General features: G+C 49.1%; 1 protein-coding gene across 2 annotated transcripts; it reads right to left on the reverse strand.

Annotated features, from left to right (window-relative positions):
• Positions 1-2,037: 2,037 nt before the first annotated feature.
• On the reverse strand, positions 2,038-16,175 carry CALCOCO1 (calcium binding and coiled-coil domain 1). 2 transcript variants are annotated; one of them, XM_012653505.1, is made up of 15 exons: positions 16,108-16,175; positions 15,460-15,639; positions 15,018-15,120; positions 14,072-14,262; positions 12,279-12,437; positions 11,723-11,871; positions 9,661-9,751; positions 7,447-7,602; positions 6,974-7,228; positions 6,038-6,163; positions 5,429-5,524; positions 4,953-5,061; positions 4,521-4,720; positions 4,065-4,171; positions 2,038-3,087 (listed from the first exon to the last, which is right to left on the reverse strand). In XM_012653505.1, the coding sequence occupies exons 2-15, from the start codon at positions 15,613-15,615 to the stop codon at positions 2,910-2,912; spliced, it is 2,076 nt and encodes a 691-aa protein (XP_012508959.1). In that variant the 5' UTR covers positions 15,616-15,639; positions 16,108-16,175; the 3' UTR covers positions 2,038-2,909. The 2 variants fall into 2 exon arrangements, with proteins under 2 accessions (XP_012508959.1, XP_012508965.1); XM_012653511.1 differs by lacking the exon at positions 5,429-5,524.
• Positions 16,176-16,541: the final 366 nt, after the last annotated feature.

The raw sequence follows: 16,541 nt of genomic DNA on the forward strand, positions 1-16,541 counted from the left end.
TACTTGCTGCTATTTGATCTGACTTTTCCTTTCACACTAGAGGCTCAAGCCCATTCAGGTCTATCAGCTTCTGCACAGATGCTGGGAAGCATGGAGGAAAGATGACCCATCACAGAAGGGAAAGTAGGAGAAAGGCTGAGTTGCCAAATACCACACCGTGAGTAGGAGACAGAACTAGAATTGGATCCAGCTGTCTTCCTTCCCTTTCTGTGTAGTCAATTACCCTCCCCTGAGCTCCCTCTGTGTCAGGGGCCATGCCTGGATACGGGGGTAGGCAAATCATGAGTAAGGAAGAGAAATGGCCCCAGACTTTTGCAGCACTCCCACTCCGAAAACGCAGGTTGCACACCAGAAAGACACACAAGGGCAGAGAAAGGAGCAGCTGGAAATTCTAGATATCCACATCTGTCTGGTGAGGGACTGCGGGGCTTCATGGAGGAGGGGAGTGTGAAGCAGATTTGGAATGGTGAAGCAGAACAGGGCTGGAGAGAAAGGAAGGAGGTGAGAAGGACCCAGGTGAAGTTTTGGAGGCAGGAAAGAACAAAACCTACACCGCAGTCCTCATATGTACTTTTGGTCTGACAGCTGTATCAGTGGCCTTGTACAGCGAGCCACGTGGCTCCTGTGGGGGTGTGCGTGGCTTGGTAGGGGCTGTGGGTAGGAGCAGGGGGCCTGGGTCCCTGTTCCTGTCTTCTTTCTTCCTCTTTGCACTAGGGGGCCACCCTTCTGGAAGCCAGGATGTGTGGGTCCCAGATTCTTCCTTCTCCAACCTCCCCCAGAAATAAATCACAAATGATTTCATTAAATGCACCTCCTGCTGGGGATGTTGGCTCATAATTCCTCTCTGATTAACCCCCACTACCCCGGCAAGTTTATAGGCCAAGAGAGGGAGGGGGAGAAGAAGAGGGTAAAAGGAGGGATGGGGGGAATCCCAGGCGGGTGATGGATGCCTCTGTCAGCCTAGCTCGTATTTATTAATAGTCTTAATACGGGAAGCAATAAAGGAAGAGAGGGATTCTATTAATTAAATCATTGTTATAATTAACTTTCATTAAAGGAGGATCAATAAAGAGGGGTTGAGATGGAGAGAGGAGAGATCCATTATCTCTAATTTCCTTGGAAGGGATTCAGGGAACGAGATGGGGTTGCTAGGAGACAGAGATGTGAAGGAAGAAGGAAGGATGTAAGATGTCATCCAGGTGGGGCTGGAAGCAGAGTGGACAGGAGGGTTTCAGGTGAATGGAGAGAGGGAATGGTGGGGGTGGTCCACCCAGGGGCCCTGAAGGGAGTTGGGGGTGGCTGATAAGGGAGCTGCTGGGATGGAGAACAAGGGGGCTGCAGGCATGTTCCTGTGCAGAGCATTGCTGAGAGCCGTGGTGAGCACGCAGGTCCTTAATAAATGCTTTATGATGCTGTGTATGTGTCTGTCTAGCCTGCGAAGCTGGTTAGAGCGGATGAATGTGTTTTTGTGACTGTGGAGTCAGAGCGTGCATATGGGTATGTGGGGATGGCAGCAGAGACAGAGACAGGGATGGGAGAAATATAAAACAGTCTTCAGAGGTATGGGGCTTAGGGCATTTTTTACTACGTGGATACTCAAAGGTATGCACTCTTGACAGAAGTATGCCTGTCCTTTGGCCTAAGGCACAAGGATGGCTGATGTGGAGGGTGAAGGTCTGAGCAGTGGAAACCCTGTTCCACTTTTCCAAGACATGTACCCCCACCCCCGCTGGACTAAACCCTGAGCAGAACTGACGCAGACCCAGCAGTGTGCTCCCTCCCCCACTGCAGTATTCTCCAAGCCAGATCTCCCACTTGAGACAGAGCTTCTTTCCTCCTCCCCCTCCTCCCACTGGTGCCAGCACATCAGGAGGCACAGTGGGAAAATAACTGCTCAGCATCCTCCCCCATGAGGCAGGGACAAGTCTCCTCCTTCCCTCTCCCCTCCACGAGGGTCTAAGAGCCAGAGGTCTGGACCCTGTTTGCTCCAGCCACACTCATGATAAGAACACACTTTATGACGACAGTTACACATATCATATAAATATATTTGTCCAAACTACAGAGAGAAGGGAGAGTATCGGGGCGAAGTTCTTATTGCTGTGGGGGTACCTGGAGAGGGAGGAGAGGTGGGGAAATGAGGACACCTGGAACCACTTGTTCCCCCATCCCTCACAGAAGGCACGAATACATTATTTCTTTCCATGTGAGGTGGCTGAGGGTGCGGGCAGGGCAGTGAGGGCTGGAAGGGGCAGGAGACAGAGTACAGGAATCCTCAAAAATACAAAAGAAACCTCCAAACTTAGTATCTAGGGCTATGGGAAAAAGCTGGAGTGGGGTGTGGAGGGGAACAGAAAGAGAAACCAACGAAGCTGTGAACCGAAAGAGACCGAAGAGGCCATGACGTCCATGCTGCTGCCTCTATGCAGGCCCCAGAGAAAACTCAGGTAAACAAACATAAACCCCAAATAAGCGAGGTGGGGCGCCCCAGGAATTGGCTTTGGGGCATCAGAAAGGGGAGTGTGTGTGAGTGTGTTTGTGTGTGCAGTGGCTGTGTGAGTATCAGAAGCAACCAGGGCTAGGAGTGGGTGATTCCATTCTCACAGGGGAAGGCCTCCTCCATCCTGGTTCTTCCAGAACCGCTTTCAGGGGGTAAATTCAGCCACTCCTTCTGAGAAGGGCTCCTGCCTAAGACAAAAAAGCCAGGTAGGAGAGGATGAAGTGAGAAAGCTTGGGATGAAACCAGGGCACATAGAAGCGGTTCTTAGAGAACAGAATATCATGGAGCCCAGTGTGATGGGAAACCGGCCCGAGACCTAAGTGCATGTTTGTGTCTGACTGTATGAGAATGTGTGTGTGTGTGTCTGTGGGTGTGTGTGTATCTGTGCAGGTATTAGGGAGGGGTTAGATCACTCAAAGGTGAAGGGGTCCTGGGTGCTGAAAAAGAAGTGTCCATCCATGTGGTCCTCCAGGGCATCCTTGTCACTCTCAGCAGGGAAGCGCTCCTTACAGATAGGACACTCCTTCCATGGGGGAGTGGCAGGGTCCCCAGTGCTGGCCTCTGACAGTGGACCCACTGTAAAGCCACTAAGGAGAGACAGAGGGGAGGAGAGAGTCAGTGTGCTTTGTTGCCTTCTTGACTTGTAGACCTCAGGGAGTGGGACCCGTGCACCTGGGTTCCCAGATTATCCTGCTCCCGGTACAGCATTCTGCTGGTTCTCTCTCCCAGTTTCTCCTGCAGCGTCTTTCTCCCCATAATATGGAAGCCTGAGTTTTCTAGTTCCCCATTTCCTCTCTTCTTTAGTCCCTGCTGGTCTCTGCAATGCACAGCCCATCCCCCAACCTATTGCTCTCCTCCCTCCATCTCCGTCTGCTGCCTAATGAGGCTGAAAATGAGTCTGACATCGTCCTTCATCTTCCTGCTCCAGCCGAGAAGGATGACAGCATCACCCTCTCCCTGCCCTGAGCCCATCCCACATTCAGGCAAAGCTGGGGACTAAATGATGAAATCTCTCTTCCCTGTGCCTGCCCTCTTGACCCGGAGAAGAAAAAGGAAGGCAGAAGCGGGCAATCTGATACCCGAATCCCCCACCTCTGTAGGTTCCCCTTCTTAAAGGGTCCCCCATGAAGTCAGGGAAGAAGAAAAGCATTTCAGGTGTAGCTGGATGGATGCTGGGTCCCAGTCTTCTCTCTGCTTCCATCCCTGGGGGCCTTGGTCACCTCCCTTCCTTCCCCAAGGAACCTAGGTACCTACCTGGTGGTTGGGGAAGGGGTAGGGGCAGGGGAGAGGGGATGCAGGGCAATTTGGGCTCCACAGAAGATGATGCTAGAACAACACAAAAGCCAGTTAAAGGCAGGACCTCTGAGTGCACTGATAAGACAGGGGAGGGATTACCTGAAGGCACATGGGATTTTGAGCAGTGGGTAATTTTCTGTGTCAACCACACCTGTATCTCCTTTTCTTGGCTAAGGTCAGGAAGGCAGATGCGGGAGCAGGGCATGGTGACTGTTCACATGGATGCCCTTTGCTCCTGACTCCCTCCTGTCCCCCCGGCTGCACTCACCTGGCCATGTCATAGAAGGCACTGCCCAGTTCCGGAAGCAGCAGGTTGGCCTCCTCACCCCCACTCTGCACAGCTGCCATCAGGACTGACTTCTCATCTTCAGCCTCCTGGGCACCAAAAAGACAGAGTTGGGTTTGGGGATGGTGTCCCAAGATGGGGGAGCAGCACACTGGGACAGGTAAGGGAAGAGCAGCAGAGGCTGGGACAGTGACCAGAGGGGCTGTAGGAAGAGTGCAGCAGGAGAGGCGTTTAGATGGGGGCTGGTGGATAGGAAGAGAACGAATGTCAGGGAGAAGCAGTGAGGCTATTGGGCAGGGTTGGGTTTTGGGGTGATATCCATTGGTGGCCTTGAAGAGAGGCTGGGCCTGCCTCCTCTCTTAGTGTGGCTGAGACTTCCTGCTCTAGAGGCTGGGACACTTGGGTTTGGCCCTACTTCTTCTTACTGCTTCTGCTCACCGAGTCAGAACTACTGTCTTCAGCTGGCCCTGAGAGGTGGGGGGCAATGGGAGCCGGCTGGCTGATGACAACGACAGAAGAAGCCTCTCGGGGCCCAGCAGGAGAGGAGCTTGCATCTCCACGCTCACATAGGCCATAGGGCGGGAGCCTCATGTCTTCTGGGGACTCGTCCTCGGAGTCTGTCAGAGCTGCCGGGCAGCCTGCAGGAGAGGAAGCAAGCAAAGAAAGAAGGATGCATTGTCAGAGGGTTGCATCAGCTCTGTCTCCTCTGGATGAGGAATATAGTTAAAACAAACAGGGGCCAGGGACTGGCAAGGAAAAGGCAAAACACATAAAAGGCAGAGGCAGCTCCCAGAAGGGTCACATGGAGCTTTCCTCAATAGGGGGAGGTGGAGTGAGGAAGAGGTGTCACAAGGCTGGGGGTGTACAGACTCAGCCCTGCAGTGGCCTCCTCATCCTCTGTGGCAGCGTCCTCATTCCATTTCTCATCTGCCACCTTCTCCAGGCGGGCCTCCAGCTTTCTCATGTACTCTAGCAGTTCCTGGAATTGGGGAGGAAAGAGGCAGGTGCTGGAGGCTGGGAAGATGCCAACCTTACTGGCCTACAGAGCCTTTCCTTGTATCCGAGATGAACTCTTAGCTCCCAGGATTAGATGCCTTCACAGAAGGGTATGGCAACTTCACATAGACCCAGCAGCCCTCCTTTGTCCCTTACATCCCTCCTTCTCCTAGCGATCCTCCTGTGTCCTGCCAAGTCAGCTAATAAGAGGAGCCAGGGTCCCATTTTTAGCATCTGGGACCTCTTAGAGATACCAGTTTCTAAATCAAGACATGACAAGAAGATACAAAATTTCCGGCCTTCAAGTCCTCAACTGTGGCATCCACAGGGCCTGAGTTACAGGTCCTCACCTGCTTCTCCTCCTGTAACTGTTCCTTTTCCTTCTGGAGCACACGCAGGGCTGACCGCAGCTCCGTCAGCTCCCGCTTACTCTCTGACAACTGCACCTGAGGGAAAAGGGCCACCTTGAATTTGGAGCCTAGAATGTACCTCCAAGAAGCTGGGATCTGGGACCTGGATCAACGACCTAGAACCAGGTCACCTCCTGCCTCTGTTCCTCTCCTCCTCCTCCAACACACACAGGGGAGTCCCCATCACTCTTCCTCCAGGAGTCCCTTGTCTTGGCCACACAGACACAGTCATCTGAGTCCTAGTCTTTGCGTCTCAAGTGTAGACCTGGATGACTGCCTCTGGGCTAGACTGCAGAGGCCTTGGTCATACCAGGGGGATACTTTATGATTATCCTAAGTCACCCCTACTAGGCCAAGATGTGTGCCCTGAGAGCAGAAAGGTACATTGCACATTTCGAACCAATGAGGGCTTGGAAGTGTGCAAGTGAGATGCTGCCCAACATAGAATTGGACGTCTGACACTTCTGAGACCACATCCAAGACAGAGCTAAGGGGCACTGATGCCTCAGGAGGCCACAGGACAGGACCCCTGGTGGCTGGATGCCTTACCAGGCTAGAATCCTTTTCCCGGGCCAGTTCAGTCTTGAACACTTGATTCTGGGTCCTCTCCTCCTGAACTGCCTTCTCCAGTCGAAGTATCTCTGCACTCAGCTTCAGGATCTTGTCCTTCTCTGCCTGGGAGAAAGCCAAAAAGGAAAATGGGAGGGGGAAGGGGAAGGAAAGGGATGCCACCAGCAACAGCACCATACCTCATTGTGTGTCTTCCTTTATTGCTGCAGTCCCCAACCCCTGGGCTGAGGACAGGACTGGTACTGGTCTGCGGCCTGTTAGGGACTGGGCTGCAGAACTCCACTCCCCCCACACCCTATCTGTGGAAAAATTGTCTTCCATGAAACTTAGGAAGTGGGGTGCACACAGCAGGAGGTGAGCAGCCAGTGAGAGAAGCTTCATCTGTATTTACAGCAGCTCCTGCCGCTGGCATCACCACCTGTGCTCTGCCTCCCCACCTCCACCCCACCCCTCACCATCCGTGGAAAAATTGTCTTCCATGAAACCGGATCCTGGAGCCAAACAGGTTGGGGACTACTGCCTTATTTGACTGAATTGTTTTTGGAGCAATTGCCCCTTTTTGCATTCCTCATTTCCTATACCCTCCGAAAAAAGGACAAGACATAATAGCAAGGTGCTGGTGCTGATCAGGAATGGGTACTTCTGGCAGGGCCTGGAGCCCAGGACAGAAAATGTTTCTCTGCCAAGTATAGTAACCAAGACAGGGGTGCTATGGTGATCAGGATTAGGATACCCTGGCTAGGGAGGGTCATGCCTGGAAAGTAAAGTGTACCTCCCTCAAAGCCCCTCTCCACCCCTGAGTCCCCTAAGGTTTTCAACCCCTCTTCTCTCCTCCCAGAGGGTCTGACCACATGTAGGAGTCCCCACAGAGGTGGATGGTGGCCATCAGACCCCTAGGTCCCCTCATCCCTCTACCTCCACACTCTGCAGCAGCCCTGCCCGCTCCTTGCTCCACTGGCTTTTTTCCTCCTTCAAGTGCAAACTGAGCTCGGCCAGCCTGCCGTTGACTTCAGCCACTTCCAGGCGGCTGCGGTGTAGCTCAGCTATGGTGCGGTCTCTGGCTGCTGCTGCGCTGGCCAACTCCTCCCCAAGAAGGGTGGCCTTCTGCTGGCTTGAAGCTGCAAGCTCCTGGGACCCTCGAAGCTGCTCCTTTAGGGGCTCCAGCTCAGCCTCACGAGAAAGGAGGAGATGGAGATCAGAGTTCCCAGTGAATCATTTGTCAACCATGGGTAACCAAGCTCCCTCCTCCCCCCACTGCATTAGGACTGAGGATTGGATTGTTTAGCCTTTAGCCATATCTTTTCCCCTTTTCTCTGGCCACCCCAAATTTTCTACAACTAGCTCTTGAACTTTTCACTGCTTTCTGTTGCTTAGGGGCCTTCACTCACCACCCGCTGCTGGGCCTGGCTTAGGGTGTCCTTCATCTGGGCCATTTTGTCCTTCAGTCGCTGGACCTGAGCACCCTGCTCCTCTTGCTGGCCCCTGGCCTCCTGCAGCTCCAAATTTAAGCGATGATTCTCCTGTTGTGCCATTTGGAGCTCAGCCTGATGGAAGTGGAAAGCAGGTAAGGAAGGGGGTATATGCGTTGGGGTGGCCGGGGAGGTGAACGTTGTGATGAGGGAGGTCAAGGTTCAGATTTAACACACACTCAAGCATTCAGTTCTTGCCAGCCATTCTTGGGTTCTCAGCTCAAAGGGATTCAATCCTTAACATCCAGTCTCTAGCTCCTGAAATGAGCTCCAGCATCACAGCCTGGGGTCTTACATGCAGGTATTCATGTCCCATGTCTGCTTCTCCACTCTTCCTCTTAAAACAAAACTCAGTTTGGATGTCTCAAACTCAGCATAGTCTACTGCCCCAGTCTTTCCTTTTATTCCTGTCCATGGTACTACCTATCTCCCAAGACACCCAGGCTGGATCCCTTGGTGCCATGCTTGGCTCTGTCCTCTCCCTAGCAGCCCACACAAAAGCTTATTGCTTCTCCATCCTCCATCCTGGTCACACCGTCTTCTCTTTTCTTTTATTGCCACAACCACATTAGCTTAGGCTCTGGTCATTTCTTTTTTTTTTTTTGAGAAAGAGTCTCACTCTGTTGCTCTGTTGCCTGGAGTAGAGTGCCGTGGCATCAGCCTAGCTCATAGCAACCTCAAATTCCTGGGCTCAAGCAATCCTACTGCCTCAGCCTCCCGAGTAGCTGGGACTACAGGCATGTGCCACCATGCCCGGCTAATTTTTCTATATAGATTTTTAGTTGTCCAAATAATTTCTTTCTGTTTTTAGTAGAGACGGGGTCTCGCTCTTGCTCAGGCTGGTCTTGAACTCCTGACCTTGAGCGATCCACCCGCCTCGGCCTCCCAGAGTGCTAGGATTACAGGCGTGAGCCACCGTGCCCGGCCTCTGGTCATTTCTTGCTTGGACTACTGAATAACCTCATAACTAGCTCATTTACCACAGGGCAATCAGATTAATCTTCTTTAAGTACAGTTCTGATTCTTTAAGTACAGTTCTTTAAGTACATGTCACCCCGACTTGAAAACCATCAAAGCCTCTCACTGCTTACAGATGATGACTAAACTCAAGATCCTCCACAGTCTGAGCTAGGCCTTATCTCAAACTCTTCACCCACACGTCCAGGTGCCCTGAGTGTTCTGGCCTCTCAGCCTTTGCTCCCGTCTTTCTCTGTTCCTAGGATAGCCTCCCTCTCATCTCTGTTCAAATTCTACCTATTCTCACTGCTGAGCAAAGGGTTTTTAGACCATCTTCCACGCAAACCCAGGGTTCTGAGGAAGCGAAATCCTAAAAATATTTGATCTGAACTTATTCTATATTATTAAAAATTCTGTTAAAAAGCAACACACAAACTCCCGAGTTAACACACTGGAGATCACCAATCCATAGACATGTGCTTCCAGGTTAATTCATTTTTGTACAAACCTCAGAATAAAGTTTCTATTGAATTAAAGAGTAAACTGAGATTATAAGGTGGACAGTTTAAAAACTGTTATCATTTGCACCTACTTGTGTGTGACTCAGGTGTTCTCAAAATTGTACAACCAAAATAAAATACAGAAATACATTAGTTGCTGAGGCTGACAGAACAGTTATCCATAACCTCTAATTTCAAAGTTTGGTTTCCATCAGAATTACTTAATTGTTTTCATTACCTTATAAGTAAATGTTATACATTTGAATTTATAAAAATACATTTATAGTAATAAAATATTGTTTATCTTTATTCAGCGAGGTTCCACATAAGATGAAAACTTCATTGGTGGGTGGGGAGGAAAGAGTTCTTTTGCTAAAAAGGTTTGAAAGTACTAGGCTAGTCAAGCCCCGTTTTAAAAAGACTTTTCTAATGTCTAACAAGATGTGCTTTCACCCATCCCTCCAAAGCTCTATGATAATTTATTAGATTTCTCTTGTGATACTTCTTACATTACACTTTGACCAATCCCGATCTGGGTACATGTCTTATGTTCCCTAGTAGAGTGCACACAACGTAGTCTTCACATCTTTATTCCCTTTGGTGCCCAGCACTCAGAAGGGACTCAATCAATACTGGCTTAATAATGGAGAAAGTAAACCAACCCTCAGCTCCTTACCTCACTTTGCTCCCTGTCTGCTTGCACTTCCTTCAGTTGCCCAAGGAGTTTCTCTTGTTCCCGAGTCAGGGCCTTCACCGTGTCTCTAACCCTGTGAGTGGGGGGATGACATGTCAGATAATCTGGTCACCTAGAGAAAGAATGAAGGACTCAGACCTCTTGTGCTCTTCTACTGGTGTTCCTCTAGGCCCAGACCTCCACTTCACTCCAGCATGCTTAAATCCCCAACCAAATGATCCAGGTCTAAGCCCCAAGAACCCAAGATTCCAGGTTCTGGGGCACAATCTAGAAATAAATAGTTTTTCTTATCTTTTTAAGGAATGTTCTGCTGATGGCTCCTGGTTGTTTTCACCCAATCTAGAGACTAGAATCCAGTCTTTTCCAGACAAGGGGAAGTCATTAGTAATTACAAACTTTTGATCTAGGTCAAAAGTTGGCAGACTTTTTCTGTAAAGAGCCTCACAGCAAATATTTTAGGCTTTGCAGGCTGTGCAGATTCCATGGCAACTACTCAACCCTGTCACCATGGTGGGGAAGCAGCCATGGACAATATGTAAATGAATGAGCATGGTGTTCCAATAAAACTTTATTTATGAATGCTGAGATGTGAATTTTATACAATTTTCACCTGTCACAAAATATTCCCCTTTTAATTTCTTCTCCAACCATTCTTACCTGTGAGCTGTACAAAAACAGGTGACAGGCTACATTTGCCCCATGGGCCATAGTTTGCTGATGCCTGGTCTAGACAATACCTAATCTTTTCCAGATGTTCAACCTGATCCCTGCTTTTCTGCTCCGTGAGTTAGAACAGAGACATCTAATATCTCCCTAGGGCAAGACTAACATATCTTGAAGAAGCCTCTCAGATCAATTCACTTTTTATTCTAGGCCTTGCACAGAATGCCTCTTGCCTATAAAGAGGTTTTTTTTTTTTTTTAACAATATCAAATCTACCAATAGTGAATGAAACTTAACTATACCATTTGCTCAGTGAAAGAACTAGAATGTTTAACCTGATGAAAATTTGAAGGATAGACATGGGAGGTGGTGGTCAATATTTAAGCTATTTGGTAGAAATAACAGTTTTCTGGTAGAAGAAAGAAATTTATTCTGTGTGGCTCCAGAGGTTTAAAACTAGGACCCACTGGTAAGTTATACAAGGACAGAGTTTTAGCTCAAACACAAGAGATACAAAAGTGACATCTGTCTAATATTGAGAGAGGCTGCCTCCTGAGGGGGTCTTCTCTTACATAGCCACTCATGACCTTATACTCCTCCCAATGCTAAGACTCTATGATTGATGGCCTTTTTCAGGGGAGATATTCCATAACATTCCTGGATCACAGTTCTAACATATCTTAATAGTAAGACCAGAGTCTAATCTTGCATTTCCTGTGGTAAAATATGAAATTCACCCTCTCTTATCTTGTGCTGTCATTTTCTTTTTTTTTTTTTTGAGACAGTCTCACTCTGTTGCCCTGGCTAGAGTGAGTGCCGTGGCGTCAACCTAGCTCACAGCAACCTCAAACTCCTGGGCTCAAGCGATCCTACTGCCTCAGCCTCCCGAGTAGCTGGGACTACAGGCATGCACCACCATGCCTGGCTAATTTTTTCTATATATTTCTAGTTGTCCAATTAATTTCTTTCTAATTTTTCGTAGAGACGGGGTCTCACTCTTGCTCAGGCTGGTTTCGAACTCCTGAGCTCAAACAATCCGCCCGCCTCGGCCTCCCAGAGAGCTAGGATTACAGGCGTGAGCCACCTCGCCCGGCCGTGCTGTCATTTTCTTCTTCCAAATCCTCCAGTCCTAGCTCTTGCTTAGCTATCACAATAAACGGTATAATAACTATGATTATTTCCGAAGGTGAGGAATACAGAATGATGTTAGGAAAGATGAAAGAAAGCTAGGCAGAAGATGTCCCCATTAATTGGAATACCCCGATTGAGGTTGAGAAGGGAAAGAGAAACCATGAGACAGAGAGCAGGTCTGCCTTCCCGAAACAGGAGGCTGGAGTTCAGGCATCATGGGAAGCAAAGGGGGTAAGGAAGGTCCCCTCACCTGTCCAGCTCTACCTCCTTTGTCAGCACTTTCTCACTGATGGTCTGGATGTCATCCTCCAGCTCCAGGATGCGTGCCACGTGGTCTCCCTGTTGCTGGCTCAGTATGTCCCTTTCTTCTGTGAGCTCCCCATGGGCCCGGGAAATCCCCTGGAATTAAGGGTCCCCCAGAAGAAGAGGGAGGTTGACACTCATCTCTCAAATGGTAGAACAAAGGCTTAGGAGGAGTATGCCAGAGTTTGACTTCTCCTACCCTCCTTTCCCATCACCTTCCTTGCAAAAGAAACTCTAAGGGAACATTCCCTTTCCTGAGAAGATGGCCAGCCCCACCTTACCCCAGCATTCCTATGTTCAAAGAACTGAATCTCATTACAAGTTTGGGACACGACTCTCATCATAATAAGTTTAATCCCACTTGTTCCCCTTAAACCTATTTGGTTGATGGCAGAACCACCTTAAAGGCCCACTAACATCTCTCCTTCACTCTTTTCACTGGGTTCAGATTTTGGAACTAGCTGAGCAGCCAGGCCCTGTCCCCTACTTGGCCCAACTCCCACCTTGTACTGCTCCATCAGCTCTGCATGCTCCTGCCTGGCGGTTGCCAGAGTCCTCTCGAGCTCCTGTACTCGGCTTCTCAGCTCTGTCACCTGCCCCTCCAGCTGTAGCTTCAGCTGCATCAGGTCATTTCGTTCTTGCTGGCTCTCATCCAGCTGGTTCTACAGGGGACAGGATGGGAAGGGAGGTGTGCTTGTGAAGCACCCATTCTAAGGTTCCATCCCCATCACTCTCCAGATGCATTCTGGGGTTGGGAGGTGACATCAGTATGGGCTATAAAAAGGTGAGTTGAGCAGAGGTGTGGTGTGCTACTGAATCCCGCCCACCACCCAGTCAGACACATCAGCTCATGGCACTCTTAACTGATCCATCCCTCTTACCGTTCCTCACTCTGTAACTGCAGGAATCTCTCGTCTGGCGCAAGTCTTTCTCGATGAACACAGACAAGAGATGGCTCCCCTAATTTTACCCTAACTGTTCTGGAGTTGGATAGACTTGGGTTCAAATCTCCAATACAATTTTTACTAGTTACAACTTTTTTTCAAAAAGACAGGGTCTTGCTATGTTGCCCAGGAAGAAGTGCAGTGGCTATTCATAGGCACGATCATAGCTCACTGCAGTCTCGAACTCCTGGCCTCAAAAGATCCTCCCACCTCAGCCTCCCAAGTAGCTGGAATAGGTGTGTGTCACCGTGCTTGTGTAGCTATGTGACTTTGAACAAGTTATTTAACTTCTCTGAGTCTCTGTGTCCTCATCTGTAAAATGATCCCTTAGTCTGGGTTGTTGTAAGGTTTAAAAGAGAATCATGAATGTGAAAACAGAACACAGAATAGAAGCTCATGCATCTCTTACTTCTGTGAGACACAAACATTTTCCTATTCTGGTGTTGACTCTGTGTACTTATTAGACTTGGAGTTCTAGAGGGCAGGGGTTTGTTTGTCTAAATCACAGAAAAGCTACTCATTCTCATCTTCTGAGACTTCGTCAGGCCTTTCGTTGTCTGGAGGATGTACTTGTCCCCTACCTGGCCCTGTCCTTGCCTTCCTTCAGAAAGTCTTCCTTGCTAGTATCTGCCTCCATTCCCTAATTCTTCTCTATTTGGCCCAACAGAAATATAATACAAGCCACACATAGAATTTAAAATTTTCTAGTAGCCCCTTAAAAAAAGTAATAAGAAACATGTGAAATTAATTTTAATAATATTTAATCTAATCCAGTCTATCCATTTCAACATGTAATCAATATAAAAATTATTGAGGTCTTTTACATTCTTTTTAAAATACCATGTCTTCAAAATCTGATGTGTATCTCACCCATACGGTACATCCCGATTTGGATTAGGCACTTTAGAAGTGGTTAAGCACCTGTGGTACTGGACAGCACAGGTCTGGGCTCCTGCCTATCTGCTCTCACTCCTCGCTTGTCCTAGAAGCAGGTCTTATCCCCCACTTCCTCTGAATGTTTCCTGCAATAGCCTCCCTCCACCATCTGGATCGTCCTGTAGGGCTCAGGGCAGGATATAGCCTTTGGAGAAGGAAGGCTTGAAAAGTTCTTAGGAAATCTTGGGTTACACAGGCCTGTGGGTGGCTTGCTTTCCTGCCTTACATGTTCCTGTCTGTCTATGTTAGACTGAGACTTTGTATAACTTCCAATACAAGGAGGCAGGACTTTGTATAACTTCCAGGAGGTCTTCAGTTGAGGCTACAGATGAAGGGAGGGTGAAGTGGGAAGGAGCCCCTTGCAATGCTGTCCTCCCACTCCCTTGCTTGGAGCAACTCTGCTGCTCTTTTCTCACCTGCAGGACAGTTGCCTTGGGCACAACCAGGAGGATGTCAGAGCCGCCATCTGCTTCCTCCAGGGTCACCAGTTCATCCATGGGCCTTGGCTCTCGGAACTGAAAAGGGGGGCTCTGTCCACACACGCGGCCCTGGCGATTCACATATCGGAACTGGTAGAGCTGGGCTCCTGGTTTGGGCAGGTAGCTGGCTGTGGGAAAAATGGATCCAGGACCCCAGTATGATCCCAGGTCCTCAAGTGCTTAGCAGTTCCCCCTTTCCCCTAGTGCACCACATTATTCATTGTCCTTGGCTCAGCCCCTCGCTCCCTGTTTTCTCTCCTATCTACCTCCCACATACTATTTCTGTTCCCTGGGATACTCTTCTCCCTCCTTTCTGCCTAGCCCTCTCCTTCCTCTCTTTCCCAAACTCACTCCCCTTCAATCACAATCATAATAACGCTAGTTACCATTTACTGAATGCCTACCATGTACCAGACACTGTGCTAACAGCTTCACCTGAACCATTTTAAATCCTCTTAGTGTCCCTCTAAGCCCTTTACTGTTAAGATAACAGAAACAGGGAGGTTATGTGAGGCCAATCAGCTTGTCAGTATTAGGGTAGAGATTTGAACCCAGGTCTTTCAGAATCTTATGATCATCCTGTTCTCAACACATAATGCTATTTTCCCTCCTCCCTACCCCCTAGTTCCGTAAGAGGAGTTCCTCCTCCTTTGGGTAGGATGCGGGACTAGATGCCCTCTACAGTTGCTTCTAAGTCCCTGATTCTGTAATAATCCCATGATTCTACATCTGCTGAGCCCTGCTGCATATATTCTCATATATTTATTTGCATTTATATTTCCTTGTCCTCTGTGCCTAACTTTTATGTTTCTGAGCCCGATACCTTCTTCCAAATCTCTACTCCCTTGGCTCTTCCCCCCCCATTTTCCATCTTCCCTTGTACCTTGGAACTGGACACTGGTGTGGATGGGGGAACCATCAGTTGTACTTTCAGGCACTGAAGACCACACAAAAGTGTGGTAATCCCGAACACAGGCGGCCTCCACCTGAGAAAGCCCAAGGTAGGAGAAGGGAATGGTGACAGAACTATCACCTATGGATGGTAGAAAGGGCTGAGGGATTGAATGAGGGGGACAGGACAGAGCTACAGTGGCAACAATGGCAAGAGACCAGGAAAGGGGACTGATACTAATGTGTCAGGAGTAAGCAAGGCTAAGATGGGGAGAAGATAAGCTTTGCTTATACAGGTGGCCTCTGTCATCTGTGACATCTTTCTTCCTTTTTCTCTAACAACCCGAGGTTGAGAATCTAAGAACCTAATCATTCCCTTTAGTCCAACCAAACCATGGGCCATAAACCTAAGCCAAAAATGGTTCCAGGGATACCTTGAAGATGCCAATCCAGTCACTGGCACTGGGCATGGTGCCTGGGGGAAGGGTGTAGTGACATTCCACCTTGGTGTTGGGGATGTAGGTCCGGGCTACATTCAGAAAGTTGACTCCACCCCGGGATGGCGCCCGGCTTAATGATGATTCTTCCATCCTGCCCTTGAGATATCTGCCCTCCTATGAAAAAAAGGGTTGATACGCTGAAGTCTCTCCACTCCACCTCCTTCCCCTTACATTCTACCTCCACCCACTCACAGCCCCTACCACTGGAGATGAAGGTATACCTGGTTTCCATCCCCTGAGGGTTTTAGGACCTTTTAGAGGTATCACTCTTAGGCTGTAGGACATAGGTCTGGTCTTCCAAGCCAGTCCCCACCCTGTCTCACATTATGCCCTCTCTGGATCATAGATCTTTCTTAGAGTTCAGATCTAATTTTTGCTCTCTTTCACTGCCCCATTGACCAACCAAGTCTCAGTATCCCAGGCTCTGCCCCCTTCAATCCCTCCTTTTCACCTCTTAATCTCCATGAGCATTCCAAATTCTCCAGCCTCCATTTCCCTATCCCATCTCTCACACCTTCTGGCTCTTGAATGCAAAATCCAACTGAGATGTGGGGCCCTCTCATTCTGAGCAGGTCTCCTTACCTGTTCCTAAGCTTGTTGACTCAGCTGTACCCAGGAGTGAATTATGACCCTGAGTTATGACCTCAGCTGATCCCTAAAAGGAATGGGTGAGTTTTCAGAGCTGGAATATGGCTTGGGGGGTGGGGCAGAGACAACCAACAGCCCAATCTTCAGGCTGCTGAGGTCTCAGTCCTCTCCCCTTCTCTGAGCTGTCTATCCCTATCAATTCTAGAGAAGCAGAAAGCTTCTGCTGTCATCCAAGAGACAAAGGGAAGGGGAGGATATAAGGAAAGACAGGTTCTATCCCTCAACTTTATTATTCCAGGAAGTCAAGAATTCTGGAGGCGGCAGCTTCAAGGGTGGAGTGCAACACTTAGCAGGAACGTGGTGGTGTGGGGAGATGGAATGCGGGGGCCTGGAGCCAGGAAAGCCCCACCCCTGGGCAGGGAACAGAC

Source organism: Propithecus coquereli, unplaced genomic scaffold, assembly GCF_000956105.1.
Source record: "Propithecus coquereli isolate 6110/MARCELLA unplaced genomic scaffold, Pcoq_1.0 Scaffold111, whole genome shotgun sequence".
In the NCBI taxonomy this organism is placed as follows: domain Eukaryota; kingdom Metazoa; phylum Chordata; class Mammalia; order Primates; family Indriidae; genus Propithecus; species Propithecus coquereli.